This window comes from Glycine soja, chromosome 1 (genome assembly GCF_004193775.1).
Source record: "Glycine soja cultivar W05 chromosome 1, ASM419377v2, whole genome shotgun sequence".
NCBI classification, from domain to species: domain Eukaryota; kingdom Viridiplantae; phylum Streptophyta; class Magnoliopsida; order Fabales; family Fabaceae; genus Glycine; species Glycine soja.
Window position 1 is genome coordinate 4,350,120 of NC_041002.1, and position 20,509 is coordinate 4,370,628.

A 20,509-nucleotide genomic window follows, 5' to 3' on the forward strand; every position below is an offset into this window, starting at 1 on the left:
GATTATTCCTATGAATAAAAAAAATAAAAATACAAAATAAATGTTACTATGATAATAAAGTAAGTCATTTGAAATTTGTTATGCATTTTGAGCTGTAATGTCTGAAATTAAGCAAATTCAACATATTTGCAAAGGGTACACAGTTCAATTCAAAGTTTCAAAGTCATCAACATTGAATAAAGAGTCTACTTAAGATGATTTAGCAATGTAAAATCCTTGATATTTATCTGGAATTCCTACTAATAAAAAAAGTCATCATCACTATTGTATTGGAATTGTGAGTAAAATTTTATAAGTGTGAAGATTTTATGTCATGTTTAAAAATGACTTATTTAATTTATGTGAAAATATTGTTTTCAATTTATGGTTCAAAGAGAAATATATTTTGATTATATCAAAAGCAAATTTTTGTAAGTTGATGTTATGATTAAGTATTGACATTAGAATCAAGTGCATATATTTTGTTTAGTGAGATTTGGAAGTCATTCAATTGCAATAATGGATGATGATTTAATTACCAATTCGAAAGAAAGTTTATCAAAGGTGGAATGTTCATTTCGATTGAACAATCAAAAAGAAGTTTGATGGAGGTGCAATGCTCATCTTGATGGAAATGTGAAAGTTAATAGAGAGAAATAAGTTTATAGAAAGTGTATCGCTCATTTCGGGATAATCAAAACGTGAGAGTTAATAAAGAGATTTGTCTAATAAAACATATAAAAAGTTTCTAAGTGTTTGGTGATTTTGATATGTGAAAATAATTTTTGAGAACAAATCATTCAAAGACACAAACAAAAATGTATTGAAGACGTGTAGCTTTTGATCGCGCACTTAAAAATAGTTATCGACGATTTTCAACAAATGAAATAAGGAAAGTTGTCAACATCTTAGATAGTCTATCTGAATAAGTTATATACATGTATAATCCTTTTAATTCAATCGTTGAATCGAAAAACTATAAATAAACATGTTGGTAGGCATTTTTTTTAATAGGGAGAAAAACATTTACACAAGTTCCATTTACATCATCATGCTGCATGGGAACAGGCTACCAATTCTAGGAACAATGTATTAACGAAGTTTAACTTTTCTATCATTCATTTTCTTTTAATCAATTTAGTGACTAAGGTACACAAATGTCATTGTTTACACATCATATGTGGATTGGTGGATCAAACTCTAAACTCTTTACCATTTCTATTTTTTCTCCAAAATCTTAGCTCGTTTTTTTTTCATTTTCATACTACATTTTGATTACACAAACAATTATACATTTACTTCTTCACAATTTTTATTTTTTTTTGTGAACGCAATCGAAGAATTTCCTTTTCAATTTCATCGATAATATATCTTTATTTTTTTAAGATATTTATTTCACATATTTTCTGATTATCGAAGAATTTATGTTTCAATTTCTTCAACGATATATCTTTATTTGCGAAATTATATGTTTCAGATAGTTTTCTAGTGTGAATATAATCGAAGATTTTTCTGTTTCAAGTTCATAAATGATTATATTTTTTAAAAAGTTAAAATATTTTAACTTACATTCTAAATGCATTCTTACTAATCCAAATAATTTTCTAAATTAATCTCATTATTCTCCTAGTTGAAAGTGTAAACACAGTTAGTATAATAAAAAAGAATTTATAATAATTACAATTTTATCCCACTAAATAAAATAAATTATGTATAGTTGATAAAATAAAAAAAATGAAAGACTAACATATTTATTTTCGATTACTCAAACGAATTTTCCCCGTAATGAATCCAATTATAATGCCAAAACAGGAAAAATCCAAATGGTTTGCATGGCATATTTTCTATTAAATTGCAGATTCATTCTTTCGGTTTTTGCTTAGTCCAAGTCAGATGTGGTTCTTGAATGGGACAAGAAATCCAGAGGACCAATCAAGCGAGATTGCTTCTAGTATCGGGAGCCATGTCCATACGCACAATAAACCTCATTTTCATTTTATTTTCTTTTTTTGGATACTGAGACTGTTATTATACTATGCACCTGAGAATGACGTGAAGAGTACTCAACGATATGTTTAGTGATTATTATACTATCCAACGATTTCTTTTTAAAAAAAAAGTAATTATTGCATTATTTTTTTTTAAAATAATTAATATTCTGTGGACTATAGAATTTTTTATAGTTTGAAATAGGAAATTTTCTTTTTTTTTTTTGTTTGAAATGAAAATGAATTTTAGTTTTATATGTTAAGCCAACCAATTTTTTTATGGAAGTCATTATTTGTTTGAAGCTACTTATTTAAATAATTAAAGAAAAGGAATTGACCCCACCCCCACATCATACATTATGCTTATCGATAATTAGTTTCATAACCAATTTAAATGATGAAACTTCATGAAAAATTCCATTAAAGTAACAAAAGTGTTTATGATTAAAAAAATTAATTTAAGAACTTGGGATAAATAGTCGTAGTTGCATTAATTTATGGACTGCATGATTTCGATATTATCATGCTAAAGTAGGTAGTAGGCTGGCCCTGTGGTTTTTCTTTTATTTATGATCAATATCAATATTAAAAATATCATTTATCAAAATTAACACTCCTTAAGAATTGTGTAAAGTTATATCAGCACCGATACTAATATGAAAATCCATACAAAATAAGTATAATAAAACATGAATAAGCTTGATGTTGATAAAATAAAATCGTACAAAGTGAAACCAAACAGAAAATATTTGAAAATGACACTAGTCTTCTTGGGTCCTCCACTTTCAAAATACTATTAGAAAATATGTGCACCCAGCTGAAGTACTTGATTGTGCCAATCTCAATATCTCATGTGTAGTGTGTGGTAGGCTGGTCATAGTTTTTTTTTTTTTTTTTGAATTTTTTGGTCCAGGCAGAGTAGAACTAGTTTGAATTTTTTGGTCATAGTTTGAATTTTTTTAATATCTTTTATTTGGTCCAAGCTCACTTTGAGCTATCATACTCCGGTGTCAAGGTCTTTCTTCCTGCACACTTAAAACTCACCTTGTACCTCCTTTTTCTTTTAATATTTTCAAAACCCCTAAACTAACATTACTTGTATGTCTGTAAAAATTTTCATGTGTTTTTCTTTGTTAGTTACCAAATACATAATTCAATAAATATAAGAGTATGTTTGGATAGAAAATTTTAACCGAGGAAAGTAATTTATCAGAGAATTTGAATTTCTGTAATCTATAATTCATTGTTTGAATGTTTTTCTTTGAAAAATTTAAAATTTTGGAATTTTAAAATAGAATTTTAAATAACTAAAAATCTGAAATTTCAATTTTCTTCTAAAAGGTGAGAAATTGAAATTCTCTTCTTACCGTCTTCTTCAAAAAATACCGTCTGAGATTGTGGAACATCGATCGGACCTGAGAACGTAGAGGAACACGTATAACTAGCACACTAATAATATCTTTTCTTTTTTTTCATTCATTTTTTCACTCTCATAATTTTAACTTTTTTCATCCAAACACAAAATTTGAAAATAAAAAAATTTCAATTGAAGTATTTGAAATTCTTAAAATTTAAAATTTCTCAGAATTTTAAATTTCTCCATCCAAACACACTCTAAATGTATTCTTGGATTCATATTCCGTAATGGTATTTTAAATGTGTTACGAAAGAGATATTTGGGAACACTTTATGGATGGTGTTGCTCTTCCAAAACACCTTTTTCATAAGCAAAATATCATACTTTTGGAATGCCTACTTTATAATAAATTAAAAAATAATTACAAAAAAAGATATTTCATAACACTTTACGAATATGTATAGTTCTTCTAAAGCACATATTTTGTAACCAAAATATCATACTTTTGGGATGCATATTTCGTAATAGATTTAAAATATTTATGAAAGTATTCCAGAATACCTCCCAGTAGATGTAGTTCTTTCGGAACACTTATTCCATAACCGAAATATCATACTTTAAGAATGCTTAATCTGTAATACATTTAAAAATAATTATGAAACATAAGATCAAGAATAAGCAATGCATAGTGTTTTGGGAATCATATGAAATTTTAGATGAGAAGAGAGTGTAGGATAACTTTTACAGGGTGTAAAAAGAAAAGGCCCCGCTATCATATCTAAGGATGAGGAATCCGGTGCAAATTTGTTTATATCAAGTATCAACCGTATGTTGCAACAATAAAAAAAAGAGTAAGCTTCAAATGATAGAGATCATAAAAGTGAAATTTACATCTTTCAACAAAATCTATCAACAACCATGATTAATTGTAAAATATATGTGTAAATAATGTTTAATTGCAATACACACATCAATTCTGGTGGAATTATATTTTAAAAATTTAAATAACACATGAGTTATGTGAATAAAAAATATAATTAAAAAAGAAATTTTACTGAAAACGATAATAACACATAACATGTATCTTCAATGATACTTATATAAGCAAACTCAATTGATGTTACTTTATTTTTAAACAATTCAATTAATTTTCTTTCCTAAAAGTTTCTACTAACAAGTGTTTCATTTACAAAAAAATTTCTCTCATATTTAATATAAAATTAAGTAACTCATAAACAATTCTCTCCATCTTAAACAACTTTAAATTATGTGACATACTAAAATAATTTTATTTTTTTAGGATAAACAGTCATTTGTGTCATTGAATGTGTAAAACACTTAAAAAATAGGAAAACAAACATAAGTTAAATAAACATAATAATAAGCATAATCTTTTTATTGCTATGAAATTTTTAATTTGACAATACCTTACCCAAAATATAAACCCAAGCAAAAATCACAACCATTAAGTTAATCCTTATAAAAAAAATAAAATCAAACTTGATTTTGTCACTACCTAATATTGTCACAATAAAATTTTAAAAATAAACATTCTACCAATGTGTTAAAATAAATATTATAACAGTGTATCAATCATTAAATATTTTTCAATTACAAATGAGGGAAAATATAAAAATTAAATTATATTTTACCCTTAAATTAAACGAAATTTAGAGTCGGACAAATTAGTCTAATGAAAACTTAGTGACCTTTTGGTTCAATCTATTCAACAGCCATATTGATAATCATTTGTGTAACTTTTTGTATCACATATGCTCTTTCATTAATAATAACTCATAACGAAAGTTAACAAATGAATGAATTTATCACACTTTTTCACTTTTAGAGACTAAAATTTAAATTTTCATCTTTCAGGAACGAATTACCAATAGATGTAATTTTTTTAAAAAAATTACCATTTGAGGACAAATTTTAAATTAATATCCATCTAGAGATAAATCATAATCAATGTGACAATTTCTAAATTGAAAATCATAACACTTGACTTCTATTTTTCTTAAAAAAACATTAAAGTCGTGAAATTTTATACTACTTCAATTTTTTTTAAATACTACTTTAAAATCATGATAGAATTTACGACTTTAATATAAAAAAATATAATTTATTTCACAACTTTAAAGTCGGAATAAAAAACTGATACAACTTTCGTATTAAAAAAATTAAAGTCATATAAAATTTTACGAGTTTAATATTTTAATAAAATAAAAAATAAAAATGATATGAAATATTACGACGTTGAATTCACAAATCATAACTTGTTGAGAAATCATAACTTATGTCACGCTTACTAAACGGGATATTAATTTAAAATCTATCCAAATGGTAAATTTTTAAAAAAAACTACACCCTGTTGGTACTTTTGCCAGCAACTTTTATCGTGGATACTAACTTGGAATTACACGTGTTAATAATACCTTGTTCTTGTTAGTTGTTAGATAAGATCTACTTCGTACTTGTGTCGGTTTCCCATGTTGCTCTTCTTTATCATTTACCTAGTTAAACCCGAAAACCATAACCAATGACTTCGACTTGAGAAATTAGACAGAGACGAAAGGAGTGTGAAGAACGATGGAAGGTGTGAAATTGGAGGACAGATGGGGATACCAGGTTGCAACTTCTTCTCAGGCCTGCGTTTCAGCCATCAACTCCTACTACCATCAGGTACCACATTTCACATCATGTCTCTCTCTCTCTGACTTTTGATTTTGATTTTTTTGTCTTTGTTGAAACTCCTTGATACCAATACTCAAATGGGGGTGTGAAGGTTCTCATCTATGGTAGAGAGAGGTCTGTGATTCTGGAAGCAGTGGCACATGACAAACACTGTGTCTTGGCCAACATCTTGGCAGCACATTTCCTTTACTCCTCTGGTTCTTCTCGTGCTCTCACTTGTCTTCATGCCGCTAAGTCCCACCTTGTACCCTCTCATTTGCTTCTCTTTTTGTTTTGTTTCTCTGACTCTATCCATCAGATACAAAAACAAAATACAAAATAAAATCCCTTTGATGCATGATTGGAATTCTGTTGTTACAGGAACATGCCACCTTGTACGAGAAACTAGTTTTCGATGCCATCAGTTATATGCTATCTGAAGATAGAGACGATGATGTAGCTGTTGAATTGCATTCTAAGGTGAGTGGCTTCAGTAGGTCCCTTTCAGTATTATTCAAGTCTCATCAGTTTGAGGGCCAATTTGATTTAGAAAGATAAAATTGGAAAACTTAGTTGATGTCAAAGTTTGTCATTTGAATTCTAGTGTATTTATTTATTTTTGGATGATTAATTAAACTGATGACACTCATATCTTTCAGGACCAAGATAAGTACAAGTATTTACTCTATATTCAAGAATATAGTTTCACTGTGTACATTGTTTTGCTTCTTGTTTATCTATTAAAATGGATCTCCGTATATTTTCATCCTCTGCGTGTAAAATTCGTTCTTTGTTAACTTAAGATTGATATGTAAATTGCTGAAAGTAAAATTATGTTGATGAGCATTACTATGGGATGGTGTTCCTACCTGTACCTAAGGAGGTAGTGTGAGACTGCCTTACTTTGGTTGGCAATGGCTATCCATCAGTCTGAGACAGCTTATGTGCTTATAAAGATACTCTGACACTCAAGTTAATTCTAGAATTAAATGGGGGATAGTATGTAGGTAGAAAAGTAAAATGCCTAGGGTATCTCATATCTGATGCAGTATCCCTCACCCTTAGTGTGTTCTTGTATAGGAGGTGTGCCCCCTAGGGCATTGGATAGTTGATCGTGTGGGTGCCATTAGGCTAGGATCCGATAGGTACCTACTAGTCCAGATTAGTTTTCTGGTAGCTTCTTTACAAAAAGGCTCCGAAACATAATTGAAGCTCCAATAGACTTATTTTGTACATTCAAATGAAAGATCTATAAACAAATGTTCATATAGAATCTCAGGTTTTGCCTGCATCTTTAATTATGCTGTCCTCCTTATTGATTTTTTCTTGTTCTTTCAACTCTAGCCGACTTGTTAATTATTTTCATGCAAATGCCAACATTGGTTCATGCTGTAGATGCAATGTTAAAAATAATTCCGAGTTCTTACTAGTTACAAAGTTAGTGGTGACAGCTGATGAATGTTTTGGTATCAACTGCATAATGTGTATACTAGAGAATAAGAAAGAACCCTGAACCAAAAGTATATCCTAGAAGGTAAAAGTTAAGGGAATACAAATTAAATGTTGGTTTTAGAAAATTTGATGTCTTTAACGAAGCAGAATGACATCAAGTGATCCATGAACCAACTTCACCTATTGGGATAAGGAGGTTGTTGTTTTAACAGGAGTACAGGACACTTTGATCCTTTGTTATTCTGATGTGTGGAAACTGAATTTTGAACAAGGTTAGATGATCTTTTGCATATTGTTACTTAGAAAGTTCTATCTGAAGAGGGGAGCTTACTTCAGACTACAGACATGTTTGGCCAATTGTAATGCCTGTACCATGCATTGGGATTCATCTGATTTTTACTCAATTTCTCTTGATTAATGCAACTTGTTTCTGTTTTGAAGCTTCTAAAGGAGTTCCCAAGAGATCTGCTTTCTCTAAAGAGAGCACAAGTCTTATGCTTCTACATGGGTCTGCCTGGTCTTTCTTTATCTCTTATTCAGCAGGTTCCTTCTAATTTGAGAACATTTCTGTTTGATTTCTGCTATAATTGATTTCTACAAATAAATGTTTTCTTGGCCTATAACAAGGTACAGTTTTATTACTAAAATATTTCTGTATCTTGTATATCAGTATATTGTTTAAGAAGTTGCCAAAATGTTAATATAATAGATTTTTCTTTTATTTATATAGTGGAGGAGTAAATTGTTTGTAAATCTCAAGCCCACTAAATTGGAGTGTAGAAAAGTTGAGTGTTACTATGAATTTACTTCCATTAGTTTTGCTTCCTTTGTTTGGGTTACCTAAAAAAGTTAAGATGACATTGGGAGTTAGAAGGCAGAAGCTCTTCCAGCCTAAATTTGTTAGCCATGGGAATATATAATCACCCTAGTTCTTAACCCAAAATTCTCTATTGATTTGACATTTTTTCAAGGGGAAAATGTGTCATGTTGGGCCAAACACCAGAATCAGGAACATCATATTATATGCTTAAATCAGAATCCACTCTTATCCTATCCTGATCACTAATTTTTGCCATCCAAACATGAAGCAACTTTATATTATTTGTCTATTAAATGGCTGTTTGAGTAGCTTGCTTCTTATTATTGATGAAAAGTGAGTACCTTATACTTTAAAGTTTTACAGATTCTGCCTCACAATGAAGGAGAAAATTATATATATGGCATGCTTGCTTTTCCTTTGTTGGAGCTTGGACGGATGGAGGAAGCTGAGGAAGCTGCCAAAAGGGGATTTGAAATCAATAAGCAAGACTGCTGGTCACAGCATGCTGTAGGTCAATGTAATTGTTAAATATGGGAATATTCACTCTACCTTAGAGTAGTACTTATTACTATCTTTCAAGTTGTTTAGTTAACAATTAAGATTTTGAATAAACCTCCACCTGTTCTTTTTGCATACATTGCAATACCACTTAACGTCTTAGAAGTTCCCTGTATTTCTTATGAGTCTAAAAAAGGAAAGCAGTAATAGGTTTGCGGAAAAATCAAGCAATTAACCATTGATAAGGGGATTATCTCAAGCTTTAGTTTTAGGCATAATGAAGTCACAAGTTATGAAACACTATTCTGTCAAATTTCAGAAATTGGTTGTAACAATAATTTTTCATAAATGATGACCTAAATAATTAGTGTAATAATTGAATTTTGTTCTGCAGTTATGCCATGTCCTTCAGTATAAGTGCTGTTTTAGAGAAGCTGTTAAGTTCATGGAAGAATGTTCATCATCATGGGGTTCTTCTTCATCTTTTATGTAAGCATTTGATTCATTTAACCATGGCTTTGTCTAGCTTTCCATTAGTCAGCTACAGAATTTTCATTCTTTCAGGTTGACACACAATTGGTGGCATGTAGCACTTTGTTACTTAGAAGGTAATGCTCCGAGACAAAGAGTGCTAGAGATATATGACAATTATATATGGAAGGAGCTAGAAAGAAATGATTCTATGAGTGCAGACGTATGTGATTTCATAAGCTTTGTCTTTACCAGTAATTTTCTCACTTTCTTACTTTTGTAACCAGTTCTAATCCCTCTGAATGCAGGTTTACTTAAATGCCGCGGCTCTGCTTTTGCAGTTGTATGTACGTGGTGAATTGGATATTGTTGGTGATCGTCTCAAGATTCTATCAGAATGCCTAACTAATCAAGTAGGTTAAGATACACCCTACATGCTATATGAATCAACGAAATGGTAATATTGTATGACACTTCAATATGCAACTGGAATATTGATCTGAGTCTTGAATTCTGGTACACATTGGTCAGGTTGACACTTATCTGTGTTCTCTTCCTATGTATTAAAATCTTAAACCAGATTGGACATTAAATTAAACTGGCAATGCTGCCAGTTCACAATTTTTACCAAAAAATAAAAGGAAAAGGTGAAAATTGAATGCAAGGTACAAATTTTACCAAACAGAAAAAATATACATATTTAACAACATAAAACTATTTTTAAGTCCATAAATTTATATTTTCAAGATGAAATGTACATTACACGTAAAACATGAGTTTGAATTATTTTTCTTAAAAATAAATGTACTTTATGTGTTTCTTAGTGCTGATTTTGATACAACTTTTGACTTTTGAGCACTTGCTTAAGTATCATGTTGGAAAAACTTTCTTATGCTTGTGCATTTCATGGATGTATATTAAATTGTCAGGAAAACTGGTATATGGAATGGCACTTTGATGTATTGATAGTGTGGACTTTGGCAAAGACCGGAGAAATTTCTAAAGCAGAAGATCTTCTAAAGGGCTTAAAAAACAGGTGGAAGTGTTATATTTTGCAAAATGCAATTGAGATCCAATGTTTGCATGAATTGTGATGTATTCATGTTGTCTTACTGTAGGCTTTTGAGGATGACTAAAAAGAAGCAACAACGAATGCAGAGAGGAATGATGGTATGCTTCAATAGCTGGTTCCATGAATATATGAAAATCTCTTTAGATAGTATGTCTAGTTCATAGTTCAGATATATTTGTTGCACTCATTTTAACACAAGGAATTAGCCGTGTCACATGCAATCTTAACCTGGTACTTCAAACAGATTATTTCCCAGCAATATATAACTGCTTTAAAACTCTTCCCTCCATTTCCCTTGTTTTAACTCAGCTTGCAGAAGCACTCTACGCTTATGGAAGAGATGACGACAATCGTGGACTGGAACTACTTGATCCAAATTTTGATGCCACTGATTACAAGGTTGTACTAATCAAACCATTTTTATGTAATGCGGCCTCATTTTTGTTGATTTTGGAACTTAGAAAATCAATTACATTGTGTGAAAGATCATTGGGGCATCTGATGAACAAGTCGACGTATTCAATGAAGTTTGGTATAACATGTTGCTGAATACTGGAAAACCGTTGAAGGGTAAAATCTCGAACTTTTATCATAACATTCAAACCCACGAATCATCTCTAACTCTTACAATGAAAAATGAATTTAATCACAGCAATTGAAGTGTTAGAGAAGCAAATCAAGAAGAGAGATGGCGTCCCCTACTTGTGGCGTCTACTAGTACGTGGTGCTTTGTTCTCAAAGCAATTTAATTATAGTTTTAAAGAATAATCAACCGGAGTTAACTTGTTACTAATTACAATTATTATTGATTCATATCTTTTCAGGAGAGGGCATACAAACTAGCTAACAAAGAAGAAGAAGAAAGAATTGCGAACGAGAAGGCCACGGCTTTGGAGAGTCGTTACTTCAATTAAGGGAATAATCATATAATCAAATCATGTGTGTACATTTTACCATTGCAAAACCCAATCTTTCATTGGGTAAAATAATCATTTTAACGTTGATGCCCTCATCAAAAAAGCTTCTTTCTTGCAAGACTTTTTAACCAACTTCACCAATATAGAACCTCCCCTTCACCATTATATTATATAGACTAAAAGCTTTTAAAAAAAACTCACTCCTTCGCCGCCGTAATGGTTCTGTTCCGCAGCCGCTTCAGCTCCTCCACCACCTCCCGCCGGTCGTCCTTATCCGCCGCAACACACCGGAAAGCAAGCTCCATCGCTAACGCCGTTTGCAACGCGATGGTGGAGGAAGAAGCTACTAGCTAGGACTCATCATTTTCAAGTGTATGAGAGGTAAAAATAAAAAAAGAGAATTGAGTGCATGTTTAGTAAATAATTGTTTCTTTCTTTTAATTTTCTAAATAAAATTAAATCAAATATATACTTAATCACCTATTTTTGTTTTAAACCATTTTATTTTTTTGTAAATTAACGGTTCAAATATACTTTTCTTTTTATGTATAAAACTTTTTAAGTTTTAGTTTTTTAAATTCATAAAAGAAACATATTTTATATTACATTTTATAAGCATTGATACTGTTTGTAGTGAACATTACACTAGGAAAAAAAAGGATTAAAACTAAATTTGTTTTATTTAAAAGCATGTGAACAAAAATTGTCATTTATATATAATAATTAAACTTGATATTTCCGTTGCAACTATTTTGTCTTCCCAATAACTTGAAGACGATTGCATATGTACCCTGAACTCCCATGAATTGTGTTTTAATTTTATAAACTAAAGTAACTTGGCTATTTCGAAATGTTACTTTCAGAAGTATTTTGGAAATCGGCAAATTACAAACAGGTCTAAGTTCTAACAAACAGATATATTAAAATTAATTATAAATTATAAAATTGTAAAAAAATATAAAATTTACAAAAATTGTTATTTTATATATAAAAAAATTCTCCATTAGAAAGTGTGTTGTTAACATTTATCTTTTATATTAATTATGGATAGATGGGCATCGACTTTAATGGTAAAATTATGAAGTACATTATGGCAAGTATTTTGTACAGTTTCGTACAATGTAATAATGTAATAATGCAATAAAGACTATACGTAACGAAGAGCTACTTCAAGATTTTCAAACAGCACCGTGCATCATGATGTTATAATAACATACCTTAGTTCTGAACGGAAAATGTTTTGTATGCTTTAGTGGCAAGTCACTGTTAAAAAAAACTAGTAAGTCATTCTTCCTACTATTATTATAAAGGTTAAAATTAAAATATGGGCTAGTGATGGATTAACTTTTAATTTTAACAATTTATATATGTTTGTCACAATTTTATAATAAAATGGTTTTACAAATCTAACAGTAAAATGAAATTATCATAAAATTTTATATATTCAAAGGTTAAATCTGATGCTTACATGATAAGATCGATTGAGGAATTTTAACAATTCATTGATTCGTAAAAATATCAAAAGTGACTTATTGATTCGTAAGGATGCCAGATTAAGATAGATTTGATCTGTTGATTGATTCAATAGAATAGAAAGGTTGAGAAAAATGAGAAAACTTTTAATTCAATAATAATCTTACTCTTTTTAGTACATATGTTTTTTTTTATATAATAAAAAATAAAACTTCTTAAAATCCAAATAAAAGAAAATAAGAAAATATTATATATTTCTAATATCACTAATTAACTTAATCCTAAATTAATGCTATAAATATGATAAAGATATATATGATATCTTTATTATAAAGGAAAAAAATAACATATTAATAGTTTTAATAAATCATTACTAATTATGGAATGATACATTTTTTAAAGTGATTTCTTTATTTTGAATTTTATCTTGATCATTTCTTAATCCATTCTTGTGTCATACTTTGACATCAAAATCAAAATGTTTATTTTTCAAAGACTAAATTATCATCAATTTATACATTCAAAAATCAAAATTAAAATACTTTAACTCTTTAATAAGAAACTCAAAACAACAAAATACAATTATATTGTATAGGGTGCAACGTAATTGTATTTTTGTTGCTTTTTGAAAGGGTAAAAAACAATGAAATTGCGTTGCACATTGTACAACAGGATTATATTTCTGTTGCTTTCTGTAGGGGTGCAAAAAAAAAAAAAATAATAAACAATAAAATCATGATTTCATTGTACATTCTATTTGTTATTTTTAACTGAAAAATACAACTATGTTTTTGTTGCCCATTTCCCTCTTTTTCTTCCTTTGCACGTTGAGAATAGATCTGATGATAATGATGAAGATCTGGGTCGATGGGTCTAGATGGATGCAAATCAGAGGTGTTTAGTCATGATGTCGGTGAGAATGCACAACGGCGCGAACGGAGGTGCAAAGCTAAGGGGTCATGCGGTGTTTCGGTGTTGTAGTGGTTGGGAGCGATGCATGAGATTGTTGGGACAGTGGGCAATGAGCGACGTGCAACATTGTTGCAGTGGCATTGGGGTCATTGGGTTTAGATTTGCGGCAGAGTTGGTGTGGTGGTGATGCGTTTGATGGTGGCGCGGTGAGGGGGTTATGGTAAGAAGTTTGAGGGGAAGGGGAAAGAGAAAGGGTGAGTGGGCAAAAGAGGGATTTCACAACTCTGATAGGGGTCTATAGTAAAGGGGTTAGGGCCAATAGCAACTCCCTTGTTCTTACCATTTCATAGCATTTCATTTTCATCCACTATGACAGTTTTCATGGGCTGGGTTGGGCCATGCTTGGATTGGGAATATAAATTCACTGGACCTACAACCCAAATAGGAATATAAATTCTGCTTCAGAATAAATACATGGGGAATTGCATATTTACGTAAAAACTAACAAACTTTATAAGAAGATTTGTTACTCAGGGGCCATGCTTGAATTTAAATTTATCGAGAGGTTATGAGAATGAAATATCCTACTAGAACCTATCTTTTGAAAAGAAAATACTTCTAGTAGCTGAAATTCATAACCTTTTTTACTACAATGTGCAGTGTCACGCTGATTTAATGTCAAGGTTTTTATAAGAAAATTTGAGAAAAGGGAGCATGCAACCGTGAAGAGGATGAATGAATTGTAGGGAAAGAAAGAAGATGGGTAATTTTTTCCACTCACCTAAACAAAGTTGGGCTTGGGAAGATATATATGAATGCAGGTGGTTGGGGGCTTTGTGTGCGTAAGGAGGTGAAATGATTAAAAGAAATTACCGTAATCTCACAATAGTCAATTTAAAGCTTATTTCATTATTTAAAGTACAAATTATTATAAAATCATGTCTTATAATATTAGATAAGTCATAAGAAGGTATATTAAATTTTAAGCATCAATCTTGGCCTCATGAGTTTGATGATAGAAGTCCCTTTAGCTATTTATTATGTGCCATGTCACTTTGGGATCTTCTTTTCAACATTATTAAGTGTTTAATCCTGAGGTTGAAAGGCAGAAACTAAACAAAAACGAGGGTAGAATATTGTTTTGTTATCTTTCAAACTTTTTTGTGCAGATCAAAAATCTTTTGAGAAAAGCATTCTAAAAACAAAGCAACAGAAATATTTTTGTAATGAAAGATTAAGTATTGTCCTATAGACTAAGCTGATGCAAATTAGTTTTATTTAAACCCTTGGTTTTCTAGAGAGAAAAAAAAGGGTTTTCCACAATTAATCCTACCTTCTGTTAGTACAAACAAATAAAAGAAGAGAACTTCAATCAAAAAGAAAAGAAAAGAAAAGAAAAAAGTATCAACGCATTGTGTTTAACCCGATTAACCTTGCCTACATCCGATAGACTTTTTAACCAAGATTTTCACTTTGATGAAACAATTTTGCAAAAGATAACCTAACCTGACCACCAAAGTATGTTTTTTAATAGCCTTTCTACAATCAATTTTAAGTATTTTTTTATTACAAATCCCATTAATCTTCTCGCATCCAAGTGTTTGATAAAATTAATAAATAATAACAATACAACTATTGCTAGATCACATGGACTTAATGAACAAAAGACTAATAGTTGGTAACTCTCTTTGCTTTCCTCTTGTTTTATGTTAATCTAATCTTTAGTAGTAAAAGAACGATTAGTTCTGCCACACGTCTGTTTTTTTCTCTTATTATATTTCTCCGTTTAGTAGATTGATGACTAACAAATAATAATAAGAACAAAATTCAGATGAGAGAAACAAAAAGATATATATGAATAATAAAAAAAAAATTATTGGTATGTCTCAAAATTCAAATTGCGTGTAGTATTCTATTCAAGTTGTTCCTTACCATTTAATTTCTCAAATCGATATAAAGAGAAAGGATAATAAAGTTATTTGATTAGAAATATAAATATTTATAATCTTTAAAATATAGTATAAAAGGAAAAATATTAAAAAAGAAAATAAATAACACTCAAATTTTTTGTTTAAAAAAGGAAAAAATAACAATTTTAACAATGAAGACCGTAAAAAGAAAAAAGTATTTGTAAAAACAAATAATATTCATATTGAAAGAAAAAATATTTTTGACTTTTTTAATACACTTTTGAATCCGTCACGTAATGAATGATTTTTTCCTTAAGAACTATTAAGTATTTTTAAACAAACAACTATGAGAAAGATAAATTTGAAAGATCTTTTTTGGAACTTACCCATCAAATAAACCCCTAATGCAAATGACACCGCCCTCTATGAAAGCTACTCCAATGATCCCAACAATGAATAAAATAAGTCGAGCTTGAGTGAAGTTAAGTTTAGTATAATTTGGCTCTTTAATATTTAGTTTAGTTCTTAATTTACTTGACTTACTGAATCCAACATTCAAATTTTTTAAATCCTATATATTTAAAATTTTAATTTATTAGTAAATTTTAGATAAAATAATTATTTAATTTTCTTAAAAAGATAAAACTAAATTTATTTTATTAGCTTTGTTGAATCATATGACAAAAATATAATTATAACTAAAGTCAACATTAATGAAAACTATTGCACTATGTATATATAACATAATAAAAAATCAATTTATATATATATGTGTGTGAGCCGATTCAGAAATCAAGTTAAATGGTAAGTAATTGAAGTTGGACTTATTTATTTAATGAGTTTAATTTTTAACTTAAATTTAATTTATCAATTTTAGTTCATAAATTAAATTGAAGGAATTAATTGTGAAATTAAATTTCAAATTATTTTTAAGTTGGTTGAGTTGATTTTACCTGGGTCATCATGGCTCCATTACAAATCTTCCATCACCTTCCCTGACAATTTTTGGTTTTCCACTTTCATTTTCACACGCAAAAATGATAGCAATTAATCTTCTTGTTCTTGGTCTCAAGCATTTGTATTACCTGGAACCTTCTCTGTCGTCAACCATATTTATTCGATTCTAGACTCTATATTACTCTTTTGAATCAACCACGTACGCACTAGAAGGTTTTCGTTTCAATATTTTCTGCTGTCTTAATCTCTAATCATATCCACTAATTAAGAAAATCACATAATACCACTTGCAAACAAGTTAAGGCCGAACATGATTAACCTTTTGATTAGCCTTTTCATTGTGACGAAAGTATATGCAACATCATTACTCTAATTTTTTAACAACTGAAAAATATGTTAGCCAAATGAGCAGGAAGGATCCAAAAATGTATTAAGGGGAGACAATTTTTTTTTACATAATTATTTAAATATTTAACTTCTAATAAATAATAATAAGTTTAACAAAAAAAATTATTATTAATTAGGTATAAAACTAGATATATATAATGATCTACTACTAAAAAAATCAGCATATATATATTAACTCAAAAATATATTTTTTATACTTTTTTTTATTAATACTTTTTAATGTTAACTTTAATTTTTTCTTGATATATACATAAAAGATGATAAGGAAGGAGAAGTCAAGGCCGTGGTTTCTACTCCTTGGATTCGTCACTGCAAATGAGCAGTTAACGTGTTATTTGTTCTTAGAGATTTATTTGCAACGTTAAATTAATAACACGGAGTCCTAAATAAATATGTTATACTATTGATATTTTTATGATAAGATAAAAGTTTAACTAATTAAACATAGAAATAGACTAAAAAGAAAATCAAAACAGTCGTCGAATTAAAAAGAAGTTTCAAAATTTTGTGAGAAATCAAGTCAAAGATATTATTTTACAAGCTACAAGTGACCAAGTCAAACCTTTTATATATATATACTTTATAATGTTAACAGAAATGTAAATATGATTAATTTTTTAATTTTAAAATATATTTTCATGAGTTTTTTTATTTGTGAACAGGATATTCTTCAAAATATTGAGATCTATTTACGTGTTTGATATCTCTTTAGGTATGTTTTTGTATATGCTGCAGGAATTATGAATGAATTGAATTCCTAATCACAGATTGAGCGAACAGGATTATTTGTTAATCATATCACATTATATTAATAATTAATTTTTATTTAATTAGTAGATTAATATAAAACTGATTTTATCTTTTAAATTTTTGAAAACCCTGTAAAATATATATCCCATCAACAAGTACGTAACACCATAATAAAAACGTAGAAACTACATCGCAATTTCCACGGAGATTCAACCCCAATGTTCGTTGTACAATTCACTAATTAATACCAAGGTTTATTTATGCCGCGTCTAAGTATTGTATGACTACATGAGATCATTTTCGTTATCTAATTAATAAATTAAGGTTTTGCTATTTTTATTTTATTGATCTCTATATTTTAAAATTAAGATATTTGATTTTTAAATTTTAAAAAAATTCACAATTTTGATTTTCTATTTCAAAATACAAATATTTGGTTCTCATATTTTAAAAAATTCGTAATTTTGGTCCCATATTTTAAATAATCTACAATTTTGATATTTAATTTTTCCTAAATTTTATTTCTTACTTTATAGTTAATTGAATCATTTTTTGATGATATCTTAAATGAATATGTTAGTTTTATGATTCAATTGGATTATAAGAAAAGAAATAAAAGATAGATAAAATTAAAAATTTGACCAATATTACAAATTTTTAAAAACATAAGGACTAAATGTCTCTCTTTTAAAATGAAAAGACCAAAATTATAAATTTTTAAAAATAAAAAAATTAAATATCTCAATTTTAAAATGAGATAATCAAAATTACAAATGGAACAAAATAAAAAAATCATAATTACATTTCATAATTAATGAACTATTGAAATCGTGACCTAGTAATCTAATTAATAAGTTGGTAGTAAAGATCAGTATAAAATTTTCGATAAAAGAAAAATTATATAAAATTGTTTCAACTGAAAATCATTTTTTCAATGCAGAAGTGAACATATAAACATTTACTTAAAATCATAACTTTTGGGGAGAATTTTGGTACCCAAACATGGTGGACACATGAGGTTGTTTTGCAATCTCTAGTGAGCGATGAAATTTGCAAAAAACACTCCAACGATTAATTTAGAAAATGTGTTAGATGAGTAACGAGATTTTGATACGTACTTGTAAGCAAGAAATACCTAATATAGTGATAAAGTGATGGGAAAGGTAATTAAATATTTATCACGGGCCCTATGCCGCGTGGCTGGACCCAAAATAGCTCCAGAACAGCTGGTATATTTTAACATGATTTTGGATAACTCAGCATGAAATTGAACATGTACAAAATTGAAATGTTATCTTGAAAGAATATGTGGATTAGACAAAATGTTGCTAACATATTGATAATCTAGTTTTGCCGATTAGATAGGTGGGAGCATAATCCATAATATGGATGGCATATGGTATGCTGCAGTTCTCTGTATTTGATTGAAATGCAATGCCATTGATCTAGTGTTGACAGGTACCATTTCCATTTCTATTTGGGTATGGAATGTGAAGCTTTATGTTTGGGTTTGGTGTGGTGTATTTGTGGTCATGGTGGTGTTTGCATTGTTAATTTGAATTACCAGCCTTCCACTTGTACTTAGCTGGATTTTCTCCCAGCATATTGCAAATTAAAAGCAATTTATATAGTTTTATTTATTTAGTCAATTGGGCATATATTCCGTTTAAATGGAACTTATGTAAAGTACACCTTCAACTTTATGCTATTGGGTTTCTGTAAACCTGAATGCATTTAATTTTTGTCTTCATTCCATAGCAGGAAGTTAGTTCGATGAATGTCCCACATAAGAGGCTGATTACATAAAATAAGAATGTTTATGTTTCGTATGAACTTGTGTTTGGCCGTTTAAATTTTTTTTAAGGATTGGCAATGAAACTTCTAAATAACTATGGAAAATAACTTGTGGAAGCAAGTAGTCTGATAATTAAAGAAATTTTTGGCCAATGTGATATGTTTGAAGGACAAGTCAGTGGAGTTTTGGGGCTTGATTCCTTTTGTAACTTCGCATGCTAAATTTTAGGATCATTTAATGACCAAATAGCACTATCTTTGATTCACTCTCTAATCAGGTGCTTATGTGTGTATTGATTCCTCTCTCACTCATTGCAGCAACTCTGATTCGTAAGATAGGGAGTTGATCTGATTCATTAATCTTTTTTTATTGGAATTGGTTAGTTGTTAGTGTACTTCTGGATCAGAAGAAGGATGATAATGTCACACTTTGCTGTGCTGGTTGCCCTTGTGTCTTTTATTGCTCAACAATGTCAAATGTTTAGTTTTAGGTGTAATTTTAGTTTTAAGTTCAATTTTGGATTTTTGGGTACTGCATATACTAATACTACCATTCGTTACTTTTTAATTTTCAAATTTTTAGAAAAATTTTGCTTCTATTTATCTATTATTTACAAATTTTAAAATTACATTAATTATTCTTTTAACAAATTATATCCTTAATCATATCCTATTATTTAATTAATTTACACATATATTTATTAAGAAATGAAAAGAAAATGGGATAAAATAAGAAACCCAACAAAATTTATTGTATTATTTGATTTCTACAAAAACAACCTTAAAATACATGCAGATAAAAGTGAAATACTGTAAGATTTTACAAAAACCAATGAAAATTATAGTCACTTATGTAGGCTATATAAAAAGAAGATTTAATTATTCTATTAGACCTCATACTTTTATCAAATTTTTAATTATATTTCTATTTTTTTTAATTGGGTCTTTGAATTTTTTCCCCTCATTTAGGCCCTCTTATCTAATTGTGTTTATGAAAATTAACTATAAACACTTAATTAGAGGTACAAGCAATGTATTAATACTTCTGTCTTGTAAGTATAACTGAATCAATGATGAT

At 29.0% G+C, this 20,509-nt stretch overlaps 1 protein-coding gene across 1 annotated transcript; it reads left to right on the top strand.

The window, feature by feature from the left end:
* Positions 1-5,799: 5,799 nt before the first annotated feature.
* LOC114410655 (tetratricopeptide repeat protein 38-like) lies at positions 5,800-11,392 on the top strand. The gene is made up of 14 exons (XM_028374611.1): positions 5,800-6,006; positions 6,110-6,262; positions 6,379-6,477; positions 7,891-7,992; positions 8,633-8,776; positions 9,162-9,256; positions 9,332-9,461; positions 9,547-9,651; positions 10,168-10,274; positions 10,357-10,408; positions 10,620-10,709; positions 10,796-10,880; positions 10,963-11,027; positions 11,135-11,392. The coding sequence occupies exons 1-14, from the start codon at positions 5,914-5,916 to the stop codon at positions 11,222-11,224; spliced, it is 1,410 nt and encodes a 469-aa protein (XP_028230412.1). The 5' UTR covers positions 5,800-5,913; the 3' UTR covers positions 11,225-11,392.
* The last annotated feature ends 9,117 nt before the right edge of the window (positions 11,393-20,509 follow it).